At 35.8% G+C, this 23109-nt stretch overlaps 3 protein-coding genes and 1 non-coding gene across 8 annotated transcripts; 2 read left to right on the forward strand and 2 right to left on the reverse strand.

Moving 5' to 3' along the window:
- Positions 1–521: 521 nt before the first annotated feature.
- TRNAR-UCU (transfer RNA arginine (anticodon UCU)) lies at positions 522–594 on the forward strand. Its single transcript has one exon. It is a non-coding gene; the product is annotated as a tRNA-Arg (tRNA).
- A 1229-nt stretch (positions 595–1823) lies between these two features.
- Positions 1824–6564, reverse strand: LOC113725723 (mRNA cap guanine-N(7) methyltransferase 2). Of its 3 annotated transcripts, none has more exons than XM_072074133.1 (10): positions 6203–6562; positions 5947–6041; positions 5400–5471; positions 5134–5243; positions 4612–4734; positions 4422–4514; positions 4051–4119; positions 3231–3319; positions 3005–3106; positions 1824–2357 (listed from the first exon to the last, which is right to left on the reverse strand). In XM_072074133.1, the coding sequence occupies exons 1-10, from the start codon at positions 6393–6395 to the stop codon at positions 2221–2223; spliced, it is 1083 nt and encodes a 360-aa protein (XP_071930234.1). In that variant the 5' UTR covers positions 6396–6562; the 3' UTR covers positions 1824–2220. The 3 variants fall into 3 exon arrangements, with proteins under 3 accessions (XP_071930234.1, XP_027104858.1, XP_071930235.1); XM_027249057.2 differs by having other exon boundaries at positions 1824–2361; positions 3009–3106; positions 6203–6558; XM_072074134.1 differs by lacking the exons at positions 1824–2357; positions 3005–3106; positions 3231–3319 and adding an exon at positions 3326–3489 and having other exon boundaries at positions 6203–6564.
- Positions 6565–7319: 755 nt separating this feature from the next.
- LOC113725724 (uncharacterized) lies at positions 7320–9883 on the forward strand. The gene is made up of 5 exons (XM_027249059.2): positions 7320–7439; positions 8027–8323; positions 8472–8591; positions 8859–9089; positions 9302–9883. Exons 2-5 carry the CDS (start codon positions 8144–8146, stop codon positions 9686–9688), a joined length of 918 nt encoding a protein of 305 aa, XP_027104860.1. The 5' UTR covers positions 7320–7439; positions 8027–8143; the 3' UTR covers positions 9689–9883.
- Positions 9884–10870: 987 nt separating this feature from the next.
- On the reverse strand, positions 10871–21430 carry LOC113725725 (dihydrolipoyllysine-residue acetyltransferase component 1 of pyruvate dehydrogenase complex, mitochondrial). 3 transcript variants are annotated; one of them, XM_072074135.1, is made up of 23 exons: positions 21214–21430; positions 19570–19617; positions 18946–19000; positions 18832–18865; positions 18162–18208; positions 18027–18071; positions 17757–17830; positions 17214–17283; positions 16688–16876; positions 16522–16566; positions 16322–16395; positions 15712–15781; positions 15074–15475; positions 14505–14565; positions 14376–14420; positions 14175–14258; positions 12935–13011; positions 12796–12858; positions 12035–12105; positions 11892–11952; positions 11677–11737; positions 11515–11595; positions 10871–11281 (listed from the first exon to the last, which is right to left on the reverse strand). In XM_072074135.1, exons 1-23 carry the CDS (start codon positions 21306–21308, stop codon positions 11223–11225), a joined length of 1911 nt encoding a protein of 636 aa, XP_071930236.1. In that variant the 5' UTR covers positions 21309–21430; the 3' UTR covers positions 10871–11222. The 3 variants fall into 3 exon arrangements, with proteins under 3 accessions (XP_071930236.1, XP_027104861.2, XP_071930237.1); XM_027249060.2 differs by having other exon boundaries at positions 19570–19620; positions 21214–21429; XM_072074136.1 differs by lacking the exons at positions 18832–18865; positions 18946–19000; positions 19570–19617; positions 21214–21430 and adding an exon at positions 18686–18768.
- Positions 21431–23109: the final 1679 nt, after the last annotated feature.

Raw genomic sequence — 23109 nt, forward strand, 5'->3', positions numbered from 1 at the left:
AAAGGATTTACCGAAAGCTGATTAGCGGAGCCACAATCAAGTGAGGGTGGACATATACTACATACCCCCCAATCCCCCCTTCCTCAACTTTGAAGAATTTTTAAAAATGGCTTGAATAAATTTTCAATCTTGTCTTGTAATTGCCCCTCCGTAAATTTCTGAAATTTCCTATGTTTCCTTACAGTGCTCTTCTAAAATTCCTGAAGTTTACAACTACCACTTAGTTTATAAATGATGGCAAGCTTGAAATGAAGTCGAATACCAGTTGAAAATTTAGGGAAAAAAGGGAATTTCAAAAATTTAATACTAATTAAAGAGTGCTTCATTATTGGAAGTACAAAAATTTAATACTAATCATGGAGTATGAAAAATTAGCGAATTATATAAACAAAATAGAGACAATTACCGGTGAATGCATACTAGGGCAATTCCATCTCTTAGAATAGTTCATAGGTTTTTTGTGTCGTCTTGTTAAGTGAAAAAAAAATGTAGTGCCCGTAATTAACAATTGAAATAAAGAAGCGCTCGTGGCCTAATGGATAAGGCGCCTGACTTCTAATCAGGCGATTGTGGGTTCGAGTCCCACCGGGCGTGCTATTGGTGTTTCAATGTGGGTTTGTTCTCTATTTGATCTTAATTTTTTTTTTTTCGTTGGAGGTGAAGTTGGAACCCTAGTTATTTTTGGCAGTCATTGAACTTTGGTTCAGTAGTTATATCGGTGTTTTTTTTGCTGCAGGTAAAATTTGAACTCTTAGTCCTTTTTGGTAGTCATTGAACCAAAATTCAGTAGTTATATCTCTATCTGATTTTAATATATTTCTTTCGCTCCAAATGAAATTTAAACCCTTAATCCCTTTTTAATAGCCACTGAACCAAAATTCACCGGTTATATCGGCGTTCCATTCCCCCTGCAGCAACTTTGTTTGAACCACTTTTAATGACTTCCACGTAATAGATAAACACAATTTCTTTTATAAAAGAAAGGAAATTCTTGAAATTTTAAAGTGAAAACGATATTAAAAAAAAGCGTATCGATTACTAGTTATAATTCACAACCCAACCTAATCATGAGTAGCAAGCAACATGCTCGATCTTTCTTGAAAAAACACTAGCGCCTAGATGATTGATCTTTGCATGATTCTCCATCAGATTTAACAAGAACAAGTAGTCAACCCATGCACCAGCCAATCTCAGAATTGAGACGTACAAGCATTTAATTGAGAAGATTCACCATTTCAATCTGAAGACAATTTCAATCCACCTGTCAATCAACCAATATCGATCATCGACCTCAAGTCAAACAGGTACAACTACAAGTTGCCTCCTCACTTTTTCGTCAAAAACCTCTTCTTCTACTTCCTTCAAATTATTCTCCCAATGTGTATTTTCTCACGGATCATTGCAGCTCTCTGCATTTCTTGTGTCCATAGCCTCTAACAGAAGAACTTGCAGAATCCCACATCACAAATTCACAATAAGCTTTCAGCCTAAGAAAGATGGACTCAGGCGGCAAATTAGGAATTAAATAACCAAAAGAGCTGGACTTGGACATTGATGACGGTAAGGTCAGAGCCAATTCCTCCACCTCAACTCCAGCCGCCTGGGAATTAACCGGGTAATGCACCATGACAGTCTCAGTGTTGGGTATCATTGCCAAAATCAGTAGAAAGTGGCACTTCAGACTTGATTAGTAGTAATTTCTTCGATATCCCCCTGAGCTGGAGGGACCAATCGGCATTACGAGGCGCATTTTTAGCATAAGGAATGACATAATCACGGAGGAGTAATTATGCCAATACCATAAAGTCAAAAAGAGAAACTAGTTTTCAGGGCAACTTACAGCAATGCTATACGATTAAAATTGTCCAAGCCATCATGACCTAATATCTAGTCATGAAGCTTGTACATAGCTTCAAACCAGCAATATATTTGAGCCATCCATGAGCAAGCATTCTGCATCTATTACATAAGACATTCGGAGAAGAAACAAGACTATCGTACAACTAAATTCATATGTGATTAGTTGCTTGCACTCCTTCACAAATCTACTTCACTCAGCACAACTCAGCAAAGCATCTCATTTTGTACGATCCGGATAGGCCAAGTGAAACATCAATGCAAGTTTTTCAGTCATCATACTTCCTCTTACCAGTTCTTAACAGCCAACTACAAACTTGTGTTGAAAGTGTAATACCTGCACCTTTTCCAATTAAAATTGGCTCAAATGGCTTCAGCAAAGCGCAACTCTGCTGGACCAGGACCTAGAATTCCTTTCTGCTCAGTTATCTTGCCTAATCCCTGGGAGGTTTCAGTCTGCACACTCTTGTCATCGTCTCCCCAACCATTTCCAAGCCAATCTCCCTGCAGCAGCCCCAAAAAAAAAATGTTGGCCAGTTGTTGCACTAGAAAGTTCAAGTCGCATCTACTGTTTCTCTTTGTTGAAACAGAAAATAAGAGAGACCTTGACTTATTAATGCAACTAGTCTAATCCATGATTTATCAAACTATAGCTTGTCTCTTGCATCAACAACAGAATCTCTCTCTTTAGTTTTGTATTTCCATCTTTTCATTTTTGGATGAGAATTTTCTGCTTGTTTTATTCCTTTTTTTGGATCTTTTCTATTTTTTGCAAGCGTGTAGTGAACCCACAACATCAATTTGAAGCAATTTTAATTCTTGTTATGCCTCAAGCATTTCTTATAAACTGTTTCCACTATTCAACAGACAGAGGTGCTTTTTTAAATTCAAACACAGTGCAACTCATTAGGATTAAAATTTATTGCTTTCATCAAAATGTAGAAAAAGTCTTTAAGACTGTTGTAATCAACCAAGAAATACTTGATTTTTTGTAATTGTAAGGATGAAACACATAGAATATAGAATGTGAATCTAGAAAATAGATCTTTGATTTTGTGTCAATGTGACTGGTGAAGTTGATCCCTCCCTATAATAGAAGCCAAATCCAGAGGCCCACTTAAATGGCACTTTCCAATATTATAAAGACTTGCCTCATCATTATTGTGACTCCCATCTTCCAATACAGGGGTCATAAGAGGGGGACCAATATCAGGATCAGGCTTTTGAAATATGAAAGTGGTGAATAGACCTGCAGGAGGATGATACCAGAAGAATAAGACCTAAATTTCATTCTACACAGAAGTAATTTAAGGAAATAGATAAGCAAGGACGCAGTTGATTTCTTTGGAAAACAAATGAAAGGAAGAAATCACCTAAAACATCATATGATCTGGGAAGAAGTCTTCCCCGGGGATCAACAAAATTATGACCTGAGTCTTGCAGCATGCCTGCAAATTGGGCACTTTGAAATGCAGGGGAGACAGGGAAGAATAGTTAGAGATATAAATAAACACACGTAAGAGAGAAATTCATAACAAATTGCTGGAGCCTTATCTTCTCAAATGAACAAAAGCATATGATCAACAATTTAGGAGTTGCACCACCTATAAAAAAATCCCATTCCATTTCCTCCTAATAATCCATCAAAATACCAACAAAATTTTGTCATTTTGCTGAATAGTCATCTTTTCAGCTTATATTACTAAATGACAAGCACATTAGCCAGCCATCTGAAGACAAGCATAACAGGAGTGACATCAAAAACACAAAAAAAAATTATGACAGGTAGAACTAGGAGAATAAGCCGCGTACTTAGAGCACTAAGCATAAAACATCTCTGGATGTTTAGTAGTAACTTGTCACCAGGTTTAGATGAAACTTTACATTTACGGAGTACAAGAAATGTAGGAATGAAGAAGGGGAGGAAGAGAACTATCTCCTATAAATTTTCAAACATACCTACCACAATAAAACTAAGTTATTACAATATATGACAATGAAGCTTGGAACCTACAATTACAGAACCTAAATAAAAGTCTCAATTCAAAATTAGCAACAGAAACCACATACAAAATGTTGGGAACAGTGGTAAGTGAAATATACAATTTCAAATGGTAAACAGACAGGAAAGACTGAACCAACCAAAGGAACAATCTACAATGATTAAAGATTAAAAAAGGAGAAAATCCATACCGGTTATCATCATAAAAATCAGTCAAGTTTTGAATCTCCACATACTCAAGACCAGCCTCTCTAGCCAACCTGCAGACAAGTATTCAAAAATGGTTTTCCCAAAAAAGAACTGTAATGCTATGCATAGACGACAGTCATCTAGAAGATCATTCGGTAAATGAAGTAACGGTCCCTATAAGAAGAGGTATGACCACCTAATTGCAAGTCCCATGGCAAGATGCCCAAGGTCCACATCTACTAAGGTTTTACATTAACTGACATCAGGCTACAATTGTAAATCCGGTTTAACCAAGGGGATCACCACACAAATATTGACGCTTTTGCTAGTAGATAGGGGGAGAACAGATAGTGTGGACAAGATAAAAGTTGACCTAATCAAGCTTGGAAAATGAACCAGGCAATGGGTTTCAGCAGAAATTTCATTTGCAAACTTCAACTGGTACTTTTTTCCAAAGAATGGGAACCTGGATATCAATTGAACATGTAGCAGGAACTGTCAAACAACTCATAAAAAACTCCAAGAATATCCAATAAAGCAGAAAAATTTAATTTCTTGTTTACTTCTCTTCCTCGACTTCAAAAGTGATCATATAGCTTTCTGATCTGATACAGTTAGGGACAATGTTGGGCTTCATTCCACTGCTCTTGTTGTGGTATGCTTCTACATTTTTCTGGTACTTTGCCCTGCACAGACGGTTAGTTACACTGTAGAGCTAACAAATATGCTAAAATGTATAGAGTTTTATGATATTAGACTACATATGTGAAATGGATGACAAGGATGAGTTTACCAAAACCTTGAATATAAACCACTACCAAAAACCAACTTAGAATAAATGAATTGGAAACAAGCAGCAGCTATATAGCCAGAAGCGAGAATTAGTCCATTGGAACTGAGTTCATCACTTGAAGAACAATAGAATGAAAAATTTTGACACAAGGGCCAAATGCATAACAACCCTTAATATATGAAGACGAAGAACTTGATATCTTGGAAAGCTTACACAAAAGCAAGGACATGACCAAACATATACATAACATTTACAAAGATGGCTAAGAAATTATCAAACTTGTTGCGCATACCATATAGTAGATGAGTCAGGAGTAATACCGAAAAAATAACCTCCTGGTTTCAGCAAAGATGAAACATTATGCAACAGTCTCTTCGCTTTGTCCTCTGTCTCAAAGCAAAGCTGCAACAGATAATAGGAACTTCACTCCACCAGATACTTATTTTTCATCTTTTATTTCAAGGTCTCAATTTTGTGTAGGAGAAGTTTTTCCTCCAGTGTCAATAAAGAATATATGCCAGGTAAGATGACATTAAGAAGTAGAATCTTAATCGAAACCTGCAAATGGTGCAAGCAGCAAATGACATCAGCCTGAATCTCTTTGTCCTGCAGATGCAAGCTTATATCTTCCTGCATAAAAGCATTCACGACCCAAGTATCTTAACTACATAGAAAGTTTGCAAGCAACAAAAAGGATCCAAATTTAAGTCCATATAAAATTCATGGATATACTTTAGGAGGGAAACAATTGGGGCAGGATGAAAGGAAGGATTAACTAGATCAACCCAAGCAAACAAAGCTACTTTTAATCAATTTTTAACACTTGGTGAAAGTATTGATGGAAGAAAGGTACATGAATCTAATTGATACTCATCCAACCTTAAAAATGTAAACCATCATTGCCAAAACTTACGCAAAACTTCGAACCAAGGAGGAACTTATGCTGGGGAAAAAGGAAGTCTTTCTTTTTCTTTAAAAAAAAAAATCAAATCCAATATCTGATTAAGGCTAAACGAGAAAAATCATTAAATTCCCAGAAGCCAACTTCAAAGAGACAAGGTAAAAAAAAATGCAGTAGTAGTAGAACGCAGGGGGAGGAGCTCACAGTGCAGGGCTCGAGCTCAAAGAAGTCAGAAGTGTAAGACTTGCGCTGACTCTCCCAAGCTTCTCTTACTTCTCCCACGCCCGACGTGCCCACATCTAATCAATCAAACAGCAAAAGAGTAAACAAAGAAGTTTTAAATATCAACCACATTCATTTCAATATAAAAGCACATTGAACACTTTAGAAAAGCCAACAAAGGGAAAAAAATCATTGAAGTTAAGAAAAGAGAATTGGACAAGAGCAGCGGTAGTAGTACCAATGCCGATGTAGTGACCAATTTGAGCATCGTCCCACTTGTCTTCATCCGCTACTTTCCCACAATACAATTCACACACAGTTGCATATGGCGACACGAATATTTTGATGAGAGCTGTTTTCACGACTTCGATGAGTCTGTGGTGGGTCGACTCTGATAGTATCCTTTGACTCGGGTACGAACCCGCCAGCATCTTCTTGTTAATTTTAGGTAAAAAAAAAAAATTTCTTCCAAGCCCTAGTTTTTAAATTTAACGATTCTATTGCAGAGGCAACGGAGGAGGAGGACGACTTCCGGGGACTCAAGACGAGGAGAGACCGTTTTATTCAGAATTTCTGAAGTCGTGGGGGAAAGCGTTATGTAGATGTCCACATCGAAGTCGGGATTCTGAGACAAATAAAACGGCACGCTTTCTTCGTCTAAAGGGATTTTGAGTTGAATTTTTTTTTTTAAAAAAAAAAGAAAAGGTTTTAGGAGAGCTTATTGTATTTGTTTGTTTTAACTTTTAACTTGCATTCTTGCAATGGTGCAGAACGACAATTAAGACGGATGCCCGCGAGGGGCCAATGGGACCGGGAAAATATTTTCCCCCAATTAAAAAAACGAGGTGAGGGAGTATATTCTCGTCCAGTCACCCGATAAAAAATTAAATAAATATATAAAATATTTAATTTAATTAGTTACAACTTTCTAATAATGATATTATTAATTATAAGTATTATATAATATATATTAGTACATGTAATATAATTGATACTATCAATTATATTAATAATTATACATGTCTACTAATAGAAATTGTTAATTAGTTATATTAAATTTACTAATATATTTATATTAAATTTCTAATTACACTTAACACAATAACACTTTTTTCTTAAAAAAAATACAATAATGACTTTGTGATTGTATTTGTTTCAAAAATGAAAATTTGACTACTTTAGTTGTATTTATCTTATCATATTGGATTGTATTCAAATAACTTTTGTTTAATTATTTTTATGAGTTTCAATTGTAAAATTAAAATGAATAATGACTTGATGATATATTAATACTTAAGTACTTGATTCTTTACTTAAAAAAAAAGTACTTGATTCTTTACTAAAATTTGACTAAAATAAAATTATAGGACAAATTTTCATTGACCTCACGGAGGAAACAAGGTGGAGCGGGGACGAGGAGGAGGGCGGGGGAATTAGTGGGCAGCGATCCTCGCCCCATTGCCATTCCTACAAAGGTGCTTAGAATTGTAATGCCTCTAGTTCATATCTTAGTGGTCCTATATCCTCACCGCAATAGCAAAACATGCCAAAGACAAACGCAAACCCTAACTTATGGTTTTGGCTTTTGCCCGAACCAAACCAATGTTGCTAGTTAATAGTTAATACTAGCTACTTAATACTCACTATAGCATTAGCTTCTAATTTGATTGGTTATTAACAGTGGACAATGACTGCAATTTCCTAAGATAAGTGGTGCATATTGTCAAAGTCCTACACTACTCATTCCAAACCCTACATGCAGTTCATGCTAAGTTTGGAATAGGCAAGGCCAATGTAGTTGTAATTCTGTCTAGTTCTGCACAGTATTTTACTTGTGACATTATTTTGTACACGATCACATTATGTTGCTATATGTATAGGAAAATCGATGTATACACACGTATTACTGTAGCCAAAAAAGACATATTACTGTTGAAAGGGTATACACACGTAGTACAAACATATTACTGAGTAGCCAAAATTCAACTATTCAAAAAGTTTACTGGATACCTGAATAATTTGCTCTTTGAAGTTTCGGTTCATTGATGATACACACGTACAGGGGAGCTTTTCGTATCAAGAACACGCTCTCTCTTGCTCTCAATGTAATGTAAAGGATATCCTGACGGCCAGTTGATTTCTTTAGAACTTTCACATAGATAGAGAGGGAGGGAAAGAGATGAGCATCTCAGAGACCCTGGTGGAAGCGGCACTACGAGTGCTCAACACGGCTGACCCAGTTGAAAAGGCCCGGCTGGGTGACGAAGTAGCTAATAAATGGCTACAGGGTCTCATCACTCAGGCCTACGACCCATCCCAAGACGTCATTGTACCGGATCGCCCTGCTAGGCTTAGCAACGTTAGTGATTTTCTGACTGTTATGAAATATGATCTTGTTTACTTCAATATCGTTCCATTTCTTTCAACTGTTCGACGAAATGCCTCAATGAATTTGAGATCACAAGTGAAGGTGTTGAAGGTGCTAACTGATTAAAGACATTGTGCAGGTGAAACTAGTGTCACCTAGCATGATGCCGAAACTGGGCAAAGCTGGAAGCTTGCAGAGTAGACAAGCCATTGTACACAGTCTTGTCCACACTGAGAGCTGGGCCGTTGACTTATCTTGGGTAATATTTGCTTTTCTTTTCTTTTCTTGTAGTTATTTATCATTTTTATCCCTTTGCAGTTTTATCATTTACATGTTAATACTACTGCTGTTAATAGCGTCAAAAGTCAGACCAATTTGGTTCATACTTTTAATTCTAATTTTATCTGGTTATTGGTTTTGTGTGGTCTCTATTTAGTCATGGGATACGCATTTCTAAACAATTTTATTTCCAGTTCTCTTTTAACTACTTTCCCTTTGATATATTAACATTGTACTTTTGTTATAGGATATAATTGCTCGTTTCGGCAAGCAAGAGTGCATGCCCAGAGATTTTTTTACTGACTTCGTGAAGGTGGCACAAGATGAAGGTCGGCATTTCACCCTGCTTTCTGTGCGGCTTGAAGAACTAGGATCATTTTATGGAGCTTTACCTGCCCATGATGGTCTCTGGGACTCTGCTATGGCTACTTCTAATGATTTGTTGGCACGTTTGGCTATTGAACATTGCGTTCATGAGGTTAGTGTCTTTTTTGTTGCTGGCCAATGGAAGAATGTTACAATGATCAATGGGCATTTAGTTCTTGGAATATGAGTCAGCAGAGCATACAGAGCTCTCTGAACTGTTGAAAATATGTACTTGGCTGCATGGAATTATGTACGCCATTTCCCCTCTTAATTATTCTCTATTATTATTAAAATCAACCTCATGAACTGTAGAAATAATTGCAGGCTCGAGGGCTGGATGTGATCCCGACGACAATATCTCGCTTCCGCAATGGGAGAGATGATCAGACTGCTGGCCTGCTGGAGAAAGTCATTTACCCTGAAGAGATTACGCATTGTGCTGCAGGAGTTAAGTGGTTTAGGTATCTTTGCTTGAGGTCCAGAAATCCAGATGTGAGTGATGGATTGCTGATGCCGCAGAAAAATGAAGTTAACTACAGTGATAATGATGTGGAAGCTGATGATGAAGTAATTCGGATGTTTCATGCAACTGTCAGGAGATACTTTAGGGGCCCATTAAAGCCTCCTTTTAATGAGACGGCGAGAAGAGCTGCTGGATTCGGTTCTCAATGGTACGAGCCTTTGGCTATCAAAGATGTAGCAACTGAATGAGTTGATAGTGCTTTAGATCCTTTGACTCCACTAACTGCGATAAGGTTTTTCTCGCCATTCATTTTCCTTGTGACGGCATTTTTCTGTATTTACCAGTTACCTATTGAAACGTGCCCCTAGGACAAGTAATAAGGGGTCCTTACCGAGTATCACTAATAAAACCTACGAAATCAACTCATGATGTGTTTCTATCAATTTTGTTTTATATTTGTCGCGTTTTACATTATGGTAGCATCATTTGGAGTCCATTTTATGAATAAGTTTCTAGAATTAAGGACACTCTCTTTTTTCTTTTCAATTTGGGGTGTATTAAATTTCAAAACCGTCTCATATCAATATGCTGGCATGCCGACAATAGTATAGGTGTTTATTTTTTATTTTTATTTTTTTGGGAGACTGCAAGCCTTATAACAGGAAGGGAGAAAGGGGATGGCTTGAGAGTCGAACATTTCAGTCTCCTGGCCAACGTCTTTATTAGCTGAGTTGGGTCTTGGAGACATGCAGGTGTTTAGCTTCTAGCTGAAGGTTTTGAAACATATTTAGCGCTACTGTGATGGTCATGTATGATGATGGCAGTCCAGAATCCAGATATGAAACGGGCGATTTGATAGTCAAGACTTCCCCTTTTCTGTGCTGCCAGTGCATTCTTGATATGGAAAGGAGCAGTGTCGGAATAAAGAAATACTCTCGGATTCGTCCAAATGATTGATTTTCGATCAATTACTTATCTAGAGAAATGCCTGCAGAAGTTGCAAGCCTTGACGGTCTGATTGGTTAAATCTCTCAAGCAACAATTGGGTCTATCCGTCCAAAGCTCCAGCACCTGAGATAATTGAACTTCTTGATCTGTCTCACAACCATCTTTCTGGACATACATGATTATGATTATCTCGTTACATGTCATACTAATGGTCTAATACATGTCATACTAATGGTCTAAACCATCAGATTTTCATGTCATAAAATTCTTTATCAAACCACCTTATGTTGTTAGAGATTAAGAAAATTACAAACAATGCAGCCGCGATTGCATCAAAAAAAACATCCATAGCACAAAATAACTAGGATGGGAGAAAAAATGCAGAATCTGTACCCCCTTGGAGAAACATAGGCATATATTTGTGGCGGCCTGCTTGTACATATAGTTCAATTTCCATCCTTTGCCAGGACAGCAAATACAAATTCTAAGAAAAGAATTGCTCAAAATGCATTAAGTGGAAGAACCTTTAACAATTTCGGGGGACAAGGCAGAAATGTTCACCCCTATTGTACATTATTTTTCTTAACTGCAATGAAATAAGAAAGGGAGGTGGAAAAGAAAAAATCACACTTGCGTGAACTATGATAATTGAATTAAAGACAATCTTAAGAAGAACTAATATCTAATTACTGTTGAAAAATCTTCAAAGCAAAAAGTTGGAGCTCAGGAATAGAATTTTCCGCAAAATGGCACAACAAAGTTATGCTAACTAGCTTTAGCTCTAAGAATTTCTGAAATGGCTGTTCTACACGTACATTGTATCCTCGTGACAACTCACAAAAGAAGTCTTCGAATGTCTGAAAAGTTTGAACGTAAAGCAGCGAGAAAAGCACCTGTAAAATACATCCACGTGTTCATAACTTTGACAATGAAATGAAAATGCACATAAATGTAGCCGTTTCAGCATTCTTCTTCTTTTTACTAGTTGGTTGAGGAGAGGGAGGGAAAGCAAAGTCCGAGTTTGCATGGGTGGATATAAGAAAGAGACGTTTCAAAGAATGGAATGGACAGATACAAGACAAATTTGTATTTGTTTTTACTAGTGGACAGGATGAGCGAAGCGTACCTCCAACATGTCCATCAAAAACACGATGATCGGCTGACAGTGTTAAACTCATTTTTGTGACAATACCCGGCTTCTCAATTCCTGAAAAGTCCAAAATCAAATTAACCTCAAAAGCCAGGGATTAAAACAAGAAGAGACAATAAAGAACCATCAATTTCATACCATCTGCTCCAACAACAGGCTCAACAACTTGATTACCTCTACCAACTGCAAGAATGCCCGCCTGGATGGGTACACAAAAAAGATCCATTGGACAAGTTTCTAGACTTCAAATTCGAATTGAGAAACCAGAATAGAAAAATCTCCACTCCCTCAAGGGATGTTTGGAAGTATGTGCACATGTCACAGAGAGAGAGAGAGAGAGAGAGAGAGAGAACCTGTGGGGGATTTATAATTGCACAAAAGTGGTCCACCGGAAACATTCCCAAGTTTGAGATGCTGCAGAAGTATATAAATCATTAATGGCCAGAACAGAATTTATAGAGCTGAAAGCGAAATTCAGATGCTTAAACCTATTTACCTAAAAGTGCCACCCTGGAATTCATTTGGCTTAAGCTTTCCCGCTCTTGCTCTTTCAGCAAGTTCCTTGACCTTTTGTGCGCAAATGATCAGAAGATATAAAAGTACAAGTTAATCAGACACACGAGGACAAACACAAAGTGACACGCACACACACACACACTCATACATGTGCTTGAAGTCACCAGCCAAAATATAAATCACTTCCTTAGTGCAAACTAAAAAACAATACATTTTCAGACTCAAAAGAATAAATTAGTTCTCAAGTCCACAACCAAAAATGAACAATTTAATGCAGAATTAGACACTGACAATTTCAAAACGGTTACAAGAGGAATGCTTGACCTTTCTGGAAAGCAATGAAACTACACCCTACGTAATACATTTTTATGGCAGGTAAAGAAGATGCTAAATAAACAGTTTTTTCATTTTTTGGGGGGGGGGGGGGGTGGGGAGAGATCGGTTTTGTAGTCATGATTCTAGCTGATCTTTAACAGCAATTGCTGCTATTTTCCACCAAGTGAAATTGATTCTTCTGCATACCTTCTTAACTTTCTTGTTTATTGGAGGACACGCAATTTCATCAGTAGATCATGCATGCCAAGATTGGAGAAAATAAAGTATCTTATACAAATTATGTAGGTTGAAAGTCTACAAGTCTTCTGCATATCAACCCTTCAATGGAGAATATGGGGCTTAGGTAAGGTATTGCATTTGTGTATCTAAAAGTGAAAAGATTTAAACATCTGTTCAAAGAAGTACCTCTAAGGAAATTGCTGATATGGATTTTTGATCAGCATTTCTAATAATAGGAGTCATCAAGCCCTGTAATTCACAAAGAATATAATGAGAGAAGTGAATTTTATACCTTGACAAGAGTAGCAGATATTCAATTGAGTACCTTATCTGTAGCAACTGCAATTGATATGTCAACCGCATCAGAAAATACTGCTTCACCTTTTTTGACATCCCAGTAAGCTGAAGATTTGCATATTAAGATTCATTGGCAGCTTAGGACAAGAAATAATACAAATAGAAAGCATCATGGTACAAATCCAAGAACTTAGTAATTACATAGATTATCTTTCATAAAGCAACAAGTTATAGAAAGATATATATATATATATATCATAATTTCCCTAAAGTGCATGCATCCTATGTTCCTTTACACCATGCCTGGATGATGCGCTCCTAGCTCGGGAGCTACCTATCTACCAGAAGAAGGAAAAGACAATCTATTGCATTGAGGAGAGAATGGTTGGTTTGACTAACGAAATAAGTGGGAAATACGAGATCTAGGCAAGCCAGTAAATGTTCTTCCCCTGCCCTTGGAAGTTTCTAGGACACTAAACAGGAAAGTATTGGAAGAAGTTCCGATAGGATATGGTGTTATATCTATGCATAAATGATCATAATATGTTTATTATTACATACGCCAAGAGGACGGTTGCCAATTTGAAATCATCTGTGTGAACTAAAAGCCTCATGTTGAAAAGACCATGTGCATTAGAAAATATCGCAACATATTTTGAGCCCACAATCTTCCTCTTTGGTCGTAGCAACAAGAACTTGACAGTTGAACACTTTCCCTTACCCAATACTTCTAACCGACTCCTTGTGAGGTAGACCTATATGATCCTAGTGACAAGGAGCTTAAAACAATTAGCAACCAAGAAATGAGAATGACCTGAGTAATAACACTTCTACAACTGAAACAGCCACTGAAGTATTACTTTTTTCAAAGTTCTTTCATTGATCCAGCAAAATATCCGGATATAAACAGGATAAAAACACTTCAAAAAATCACCACAGCATTCTATTGTCAAGTAATAGACCAACATGGCATTTAGTTGGAGGAGCTAAAGCACTTATTTCTCCCTCAACTCTAAGAAAAAGATTGGAAATATAATGACAATGCAGAACTGAAAACCAGTTATAACGAAACCAGAGTCAGTCCAAAACAAGAAAAACTTCAATGGAGTTTTAAAACAGAACAGCTTCAGGCTCAATCAGGTTTCCATTACTACTAGTTTTAAAAGTCAATTAATAACTCATCTTACCATTTTAAACTTTTATTTTGAGCTTAATGACAAATAACTCAACTCTAGAACAAACAGAAAAGACATAATGATACGACTTACCATTTGCTTCTGGGACATTTCTCAGTGCCGTTGCAACAACTTTGATGACAATATCATTCACTGAAACTTTAACATCAAAATTTTCTGCAAGACAGAATTGTAATGCAAAAAGCTATTAAGAAAGCTCTCAAACATAAACATGAACATAAACATAAACATAATAATAACAATAACAATAAAAGAAGAAGCAAGCGCCCATACCCTTGAGCTCCTTTCTGAAGGAGAGAAGAGGATCTAGGATGACATCTAGCAGAAATTACAAAAGGCATTTCAGATATGAGTTAAATTGCTAAACAGAAGGCATCAATATTCATAAAAACTTTTTTAAACCTGAAGATAAATATAAATGAGGTGTAGATTGCTTTGATTCCAATAACCTAGTCGCTATAACCTGCAGAAGAACTTGGCAATTAAGTGCAATAGAAATATACAAAGAGATGTATAGATTAGCAATAATGAAAATAAGCAAAGCTGATATGGACATGCCTGAAAAAAAAATGCATTTTTGAAGGAAAAAAATATGTGATCAGCATGTTAAGCCTCATTGTGAAGGGAGAAAAAGTTGAGATGTTTTAATTCAAGAGATCTTTGATCCATAAGCATGCGCCCAGAGGAGAGCTTGATCGGGCAGCTTGCAAAAGCAGCAAGTACCAGTACTAGGAACTAACAGTTTCGGTTTTCTTTTACCAAACCTATTAAGATGTTCTCTCTTTTCATACAAGGTTTGAAGCTTTCTAATATGTTCACATCTCTCCACAGAAGGTGTTTGCAATGACTCTTAACTTACACACCATAAAAACTGCGGTCTAAGCTAAGAATATTTATTATCATGATGACTTTTATTCTGTAAGGCAATTTATTTCTCTGTATACTAAAAATCAAAACAGAAAAGAGATTACCTTGCGAATTTGACTATTAGGTAAATCTTCATATGCATCAGCCTGGGGTAAAGTAGATTTTAATCCAGACAATCCTGGTGAAGCAGTTTGTGATTTAACCGGTGGAGATGGGGTTTGTTTCTCTTTAGATGATGAGATCTTCGAAGATCCAATCACCGATTTTATGGCAGCTAAAACATCTCCCTTTAAAATAGTACCACGAGGACCAGAAGGTGGTATTGATGACGCATCCAATCCATGTTCCAGAATAAGCAACTTTGCAGATGGACTTATTCTACTGAAACTTGTTTTTTGAGCTTTTGTTTTAGGAGTCGGGTCATGCCGGACAGGCTTGTCCTCCTGCAGCATTCTATCACCACTAAATGATGTTTTTACACTTTCAATATCATTTGGATCCTCCACCTAGGGGAAAAAACAAGCGTCAATCCCCTCTGAAGTGCTACAAATTAACAGAAATTACATAGGAAAACAAGCTTCAGACAATAGAATACTTCAAAACAAGATCGTTGCTTTTAGGTGCTTCATCATATAGTAATTTTATTGTATCCTTTACTTCACAGGAAAATTTCTTCCTACTGGAAAAGAATGTCAGGATAATTAAAGGCTGAAGAAGAAAATTCTAAGTATTAGCAACTCACAGTTACGGCAATAGGTTGTCCAACTGGCACGTCTTTTGAACCGTCTGGAACTAGAATCTTGGCCAAGAATCTGGAGGTATAAAAACAAAACCATATATCTCAGAAAGTCATTTACTTTACAATAAATGGAGTCTTTTGACTTATTCCCTACAATGCCATGTACTATATTATCAGCAACATTCTAAAATCTATTTGAGCACATTAGAAAGCGGGAGAAAAAACAATGGTTTGAGGGGTACGGGATTCCAATAGTCTCCAAGAACCACTGGATTGTTGGTGAACTAAACAACAAAGTGTTCATCCTTCAGTTCACACCTATCTGCCCAACCAAAAGAAAATAAAAGATAAGTGCAAAAAACAATTAAAGAGAAGACGTGCATATACACTGACCAAGTTGGACAAAGACATGCACACAAGTTTGAATTAGGTCCCTCCCCACCTTGTCAAGAAAGTCATCATGTACAGAACAAGACCCACATTGAAACATAACATTTCATATATTAACAACGACCAATTTCCTCAATATGTTAATGAAATGATGAAATACAGGAATAACAGGAAAGTTCAACATAATTTGTTCTGGATTAGCAGTTTAAAAAAAATGTATTACCCTTCTTCAAGGCTTTCAAATTCAAGGGTTGCTTTGTCGGTCTCTATCTCACAAAGGACGTCCCCAACTTCTATCTGAATGAGGTGACAACAGACAAAAAAGAAATAAATAAAAGCACAAAGATGACATTGTTCACCATCACTCAAATCAAATAATTTTCCCATCTTACAGATATGTCTAAAAATCCTCGCATAACTGACCTTATCACCTTCCTGTTTCCTCCATTTAGCAATGTTTCCTTGGCTCTGCATGAGAGAAGGGTGTGGGGGAAGAAACATTACAAGGCAATGACAGACCATGGAAGTCTTGGAAGAAGCACGGATTTTATCGATGTTTTTATTGAAGAATTAAACTTTGTTTCCATACCATGGTTGGGGATAATGCAGGCATTCCAAGAACAAAATGAGGAGGAAGTTCTGCTGTGTTTGTCTTCAGAGAACTTGTTTGCTGTTTCTTCTCTTCGTTACCTATCCTTTTTTCAGATGTTTCTTCCTTGACTTCTGCTCCACCACCAGCAGGAACAGATACATTTTTTATATCATCTGGATCCTCAACCTAGTGAAGCAGCTGAAGTCAGGCTTTTTTACAGTGAGATGCCCATAAAAACCAAAAAACACCCGAAGAATGAGCAGTATATTGATGAAAAATCTACACAAGTTAAGAATCGTTGGTATAACTCTACAAAATAAGAAAGCAACTCTACCAAGAAAATGAGCTCAACAAAATAAGGATTCTATGTGAGCTATCAAGAAAAGATACCATTATCACAAATAGTTTCTTATTGCTGAACGTATCCAAGTAAGAGAAAGTAGATGCAGGTTTTTAATCCTTGTACTTTTTCAGTAAAAATAGAAGAACAAAAATATATTATGTGAGGATTATCACACGTTACCGTAATTGCAATCGGTTGTCCCACAGGCACATCTTTTGAACCTTCAGGTACCAGTATCTTAGCCAAGAACCTGTGGTCAATTTTCAGCCAGGCCATGCCCATTAGTATTGAAGCACAGAAGCAGCTGAACATGATAATTCAGTAAGTCATATTAACTTTACATTTCTGTGTTTCAGGCTTTCTCTGTTCAATATGAAATATATGTTAAAATCCTTGAGAAAACACAGTATTCATTTTTAATATAGAGTCATGAAACTGAAAGAGGAAGAACAGAAAAGAAGTACCAGATGTAATTCGGAAGTGAAAAGGATATAACAAACAGAAGCTCAGATGAGCACAATAAAAAGCAGAACTATGGAAACTCCAATTAAAATGTTGCTATTGATGCAAACCGTTAATGAGAAAATATTTGAGAATAATACAGACAAATATGTATGCATAAGAGCGGAGATCCACTGATAACTAAGGTACAAGACATGCACTTCGAATCCAGATTTTGGATAACATTCCCACATATTACTAGGGGTGAAATGTTAGGCCTACCCTTCCTCAAGACTTTCAAATTCAAGTGTAGCTTTGTCAGTCTCTATATCACATAGCACATCCCCCACATTGATCTGTTGCATAAAATTCCAAGTCAGCACATAAAGGAAAAAGCAGAAATGGCTAAATATTTCCATTTTGTTTTCAATTAAAAAATGTTTCACTATTTTTATCCTAAATATTTCACCGTATACCTGTATACTACTACCCTAAAGATCAACCTAAACTTTAGCATCATATGGAGGAATCACTACAGCAACGCAAACTGACCTTGTCTCCCTCTTTTTTCCTCCACTTTGCAATGTTACCTTGACTCTGCAGCAGAGCATCAATGTATTCAGTTTGCAGACAAATCAAAGAAATCTTTCTCAAAATAGAAATTTAATTCCTTTGCAGCAATCTTACCATTGTAGGGGACAGAGCTGGCATTCCAACGACCGTTTGGAGAGGATCTGAAATGACATTGTTACCCATTAAGGACAAGACAATAAAATTGAGCAAGCAATATCATTCAACTATTTACCCTTTGTCATGTTCATCATTTGCACATTAATATTCCACACTCCACTTCAAAAACATAAAAGGTAGCCTACAAGCCAACACTCAATATACTGCCAAAAGATGTATACAATCCCAAAGCAGTTCAGGCCTTAATTTCTCAACAACCTAGAAATTGGTCTGTCTGCACCATTAAAAATTAACCACTGGATAAAGATCAACAAGGCAGCTATATCCATCAAACAAGATGCAAGCTTTCACCTTAGCCAATTTTAACCAATATGAATCTTCACCAAGTATTATACCGTGTGAATACTACACTCAGTATTCTGCCTATGGTAAGGCTAAACTCAATCTGACATAGCTTGTTTTTCTATGTCCAACATTCTACATAATTGGCCCAATCATTGACATGATCAAACTGCACTTACCTTAAAAAGGCCCTGCATTTTCATACTGCTTGATCATTATCAACGCAAAGAAACAACAACTGACAAGGTCATGCTGACAATATCATGGCAAAATTTCCAGCAGTTCAAGTAGAAGAATCTACAATTGTTAAACAGTTTATCCATACCTGCAGATGAGAAATACCGTACACCAATTCGTGACTGCCAATTTAGGAACAGTATTAGGAAACAGCATGTGCTGGCTAATAATGGCAAGGAATCCACAACTTTTCACAACTAACCTTCGTTTTTGAAGAATGTCCATGTAATCGACCAAAAACAGGTACAGATGTAGTCCTGACAAACTACAACGTTAGTGGGCATTTAAATTGAATGATTTGAAGATAGAAGCTAACTATCTCTACCTTATCATGTCAAATGTATATTATGATGCATAAACCAAAGAGATTGCTTGTGGATCAGATACAACACACCCAGGGTCAACAGGGTCTTATCCAATAACCTCAAATAATTTCCATACTATAGTTTTAGATATCTAGCAGATTAAAATCTGCAATTCATGAATGTGGTAAGGCCTTTTACAGTAGAGCAAATAAGGCATTGTAGAACTAATTAAGGCATATCAAAGAATTTCTAAAGTAAATGATCATGTCTGGCAACTACAGGGAGACAGTGTATATGTTAAGTAGGCAACATATTGTCTATTGATATGTATTCAGTTGGTCCGCAACATGATGTTCAAGCACCCCGTAGACTGAAAGCATCACATAATGCAATGCCATTTCACAAAACCTACTAGAAACACAATCTCAAATCAGAAAACACTATGTTCTGGGAGAACCTAACATTAAATGAGTCCAAGAAGCATGCAAATAAAAAAATTTGTGAACGCTAGAGAATCCCACCTTGATAATGTGCCTTCAACATCAGCAAAGGAACTGAGCACCCTGGAGCTGCTGCATGAGGTAGCCATTGAAAAAATAAATACTTAAGCAAGCAGGATGTTAAGTCTCATACATACAGAAATGCAAAGATATGCTGTTTCTAATTTATTTTCCTCTTCATCAACCATAATTAGATCCTATTGCAGCCAAGGAATCAATCGTGTTCCATATTTCTTTGACAAACCTGTGAGACTTCAATTTCTCCTACTCCAGAAGATGTACAGGGTCTAATAAGGTCTAACTTATGAATTTTCATTAGAGCTATGCAACTCTCTATTTATTACAAAAACCATTCATATAGCAAAACATAACATGTAAAACTATAAAGACCTTGTCAATGTAGTTTGCAACTTAGTTGACTTCACTGTGAGCCATATGCATATGCTTCTTAAAAAAATAACTTTAATTTTGTTACTAGCTCAAGACCTTTTCTTGCCTACTAAAATTCAACAAATCTTTTTGTCTCTGCTAATTTCTCATTTTTTTCTTCGTCTCTCTCTCTCTCTCTCTCTCTCACACACACACACACACACAAAGAGACACACATCCCCCCAAACATGCTAACCTCAGACTCACATTCCCTTTCTTCCTTTATGATTACATAAATTCTCTCATAAAGCAAAGCATCTCTTCATTCTATCATTTTCTTACCCTTTAATCTCAGCCTTGACTCATCCTGTTTCATTTTTCTTGTCTCTCTATCCCTTTCCTTTTATATTTTTTTACTTGGCAAGCATTCTCTGTTGATTCCTTTGAAGACATATTTCTACCATCATTATCCTCCTTTCCACAAGTGTACTACATTCTTGATCTCTTTATTATCAATTTAAAGGAGTAAAGCACAGTTCGAGGTGGGATTTATTTTTTTCTGCTGTACATGCACTTCACTAAGAACAGTACAAAACGAACTATCTAAAATGTAATGACCTTTTACTCCACTTACAGTCTTATTAAGAACTTCCCAACTGCGACAACAGCAGTTTCCCATATCTAACAATCTTCGCGTATCATAACTATGTTTCTCACAAATTCTTTTTCTAGAGCCATCCGGATGTTTTTTTAGGCTGAAAGCCATCCAAATTTTATTAGAAAATCAACTATTTTTAAATACTTATTCATATACCTTTAACTGTTCAACTGCAACATCGTCCATGAATATCATAGCAAGTCTAAATTCATGAAATTGATCTAATAAAGCATGAAATTACCAATTGACAAAACTTCTGATAGCAAGATATGCCCATGCATTACATTTCTTAAGGTCTGACATTGATCGAAGGCAATAACAAATTGCCAAACAAACTGCGCATGATAATCTTCTACCACAAATTAATTGAGGATGAAAAAGTTATGTACTAAATGATTCAAGCTTTCTTCTTCAATCCATAAACAATTCCTAATCTTCTAAGCAAATCCGAGTTCCAAAATTTTCAACTCTCATTTTCAATAATATCTTTCTTGTTTGACAAATGTGCTAAGCTGCTGACTCTGACAATCTACCGATGAAAATGAATAAAATTCAATTAGACATTAAAATGAATTACACACAATTCTGAGAGCCCCGGCAAAGCGAGATAGAGAGGAAGCAGATGATGCGAGTTTTACCGAGGGAGGGATCGGCAGGTGGAAGAGAAAAGCCGAGCTCGGAGAAGGGAAGGTGCTCGAGAGATCACCGGATTTCGGAGCCTAGATAGCGCCATGGATCATCCGCAGGCAGATTCGGGCTCTAAGTTTTCTCTGCCTTCGTTATGCAGAAGATTACAGAGCATGAATTAAACTCAGTTAATATGTTAGTATGTTAATCAAAAGGAGTTGAACAAAGTTGAAGAGGGGCTCTTCTTTTATTACTAATTAATTTTTGGGTGCGGAATTAAATGAAAAGTTTTTTATTCTTTTTCTTCACAATCCGTACTAATTGTAATGCTAACTTGTCAAACTAACCCCTCTTATTCATGCTTTTAAGAGAAATTTAAAATAGTTTTTTGAAAGCTTGCTTTTTTTTGTCTTTTTTACGGAAGATATAATTTGTACATGCAAATGCAGTCAAGAGAGATGTTTAAGTAATAGTATGAGAAATAAAAAGATAAATAAAAGGGTTATTATCACTTGACTTCCTTAAACTATATCATTATTATTAATTTATCCCTTAATGTTATCTTTTAGTCGTTTCACCCCATAGACTATGTTTTCAGACTCGGACCGGGCATCGACCGGATTCGATCAGGGGTCAATGGATTCGATCGCATTCGATCGGGGTTGAATCAGATGACGTCATAATTAAAAATTATTTAAAAATTAAAATATTATATGTAAAATACTTAAGAGTATATTGATATTAATAAATGTATATTTATATATATTTGATGTTGCAAATATATTTAATAAGAAATTACAAAGAAATTAGAATGATCAAGTAGTAATTTATATTATTAAATAAACATTAACAAGTTTAGAATTAAAATTATGGATATGATTGAAAAATAACATCAAACTTTAGGACAACATGAAATATTTGAGATATATTTATAATTTTTAACAACCTAGAGGCCAAAATATAATATTGAAAATGCTTTGACCTTTTAAAAAAAAAAAAAGCTTGACATCAAACCAGTTCATCCGGTTTGCCTATCAAACCCGGTTACTGGTTTGCCTGTCACACCCGGTTTTTGGCCGAGTTTGACCGAGTTTTTATACATCTGATTTTTTAGAGTAACTTAGACCGGACACTTGGCCGGTTTTTGATTCGATTGATTGAACCAGTCGATCCGGTCCGAATTTAAAAACACAGCTCATAGATAATTCAACTCAGTATGTTAATAAAATTTTGACAAAAATATCCTTTTATTTTATAACATTACTACATTGTTATTATTACTTTATCCCTTTAAATTATGGTGATATAACCCTTTACTTTGTAACATTATTTTCTTAATATTTTACCTTATCATTAATCTAAAAAGTAAGTTCAAAAATTTTTAAATGTACTTATTTTTTATATATAATTAAAAATAAAAAAGTCGGAATAATTATTCTTCCTTTTTTCCACTCTAAGATTCCAAAAACACAACAATAAAAGGGTTTTTTTCAAATTTTTTTCACACTTATTAATACTAGGAAAAGAAAAGGAGATAAGACAGAAGGAGTCAAAAAATTAGATTTTGCAAAGGAAAAAAAATAAGGAAGAATATAATATTATCGTATTATTTTAATATTTTCGAAATTAGGATTGGAATTGGGTAATAAACAGAAAAGTAAAAGTAATTTTAAAATAATAAAAATATTGAATTCTTTCTTATTTGTATTAAAAAAAATTGTGCTCTCTCTCTCTCTCTCCCCTATTTTTCTTTTCTTTAATATTAATAAGATTGTCAAGAAAAAAGAGAAATGTTTTGACTTTTTTTCTTGATACTGAAAAGGAGAAGAGCCACCCTAAATTTTTTTATTGTTTTTATTATATAAAAAAGAGGGTACTATCTTCTAACGTTTTTTAACTTGTTAAGT

The sequence above is a fragment of the Coffea arabica genome, chromosome 2c (genome assembly GCF_036785885.1).
Source record: "Coffea arabica cultivar ET-39 chromosome 2c, Coffea Arabica ET-39 HiFi, whole genome shotgun sequence".
Lineage (NCBI taxonomy): Eukaryota > Viridiplantae > Streptophyta > Magnoliopsida > Gentianales > Rubiaceae > Coffea > Coffea arabica.

Coding starts and splice junctions, on each gene's coding strand:
- LOC113725725 (XM_027249060.2), bottom strand. CDS start 21,308: ATGGCGCTATCTAGGCTCCGAAATCCGGTGATCTCTCGAGCACCTTCC. Junction 17,284..17,756: donor TTTGAAAGTCTTGAGGAAGG/GTAGGCCTAACA, acceptor AATTGACCACAG/GTTCTTGGCTAAGATACTGG. Junction 16,567..16,687: donor CTGCATTATCCCCAACCATG/GTATGGAAACAA, acceptor TCTCTCATGCAG/AGCCAAGGAAACATTGCTAA.
- LOC113725724 (XM_027249059.2), top strand. CDS start 8,144: ATGAGCATCTCAGAGACCCTGGTGGAAGCGGCACTACGAGTGCTCAAC. Junction 8,324..8,471: donor GCCCTGCTAGGCTTAGCAAC/GTTAGTGATTTT, acceptor GACATTGTGCAG/GTGAAACTAGTGTCACCTAG. Junction 9,090..9,301: donor TTGAACATTGCGTTCATGAG/GTTAGTGTCTTT, acceptor AAATAATTGCAG/GCTCGAGGGCTGGATGTGAT.
- LOC113725723 (XM_072074133.1), bottom strand. CDS start 6,395: ATGCTGGCGGGTTCGTACCCGAGTCAAAGGATACTATCAGAGTCGACC. Junction 6,042..6,202: donor TGGTCACTACATCGGCATTG/GTACTACTACCG, acceptor TTGATTGATTAG/ATGTGGGCACGTCGGGCGTG. Junction 4,735..5,133: donor CCTGACTCATCTACTATATG/GTATGCGCAACA, acceptor CCGTCTGTGCAG/GGCAAAGTACCAGAAAAATG.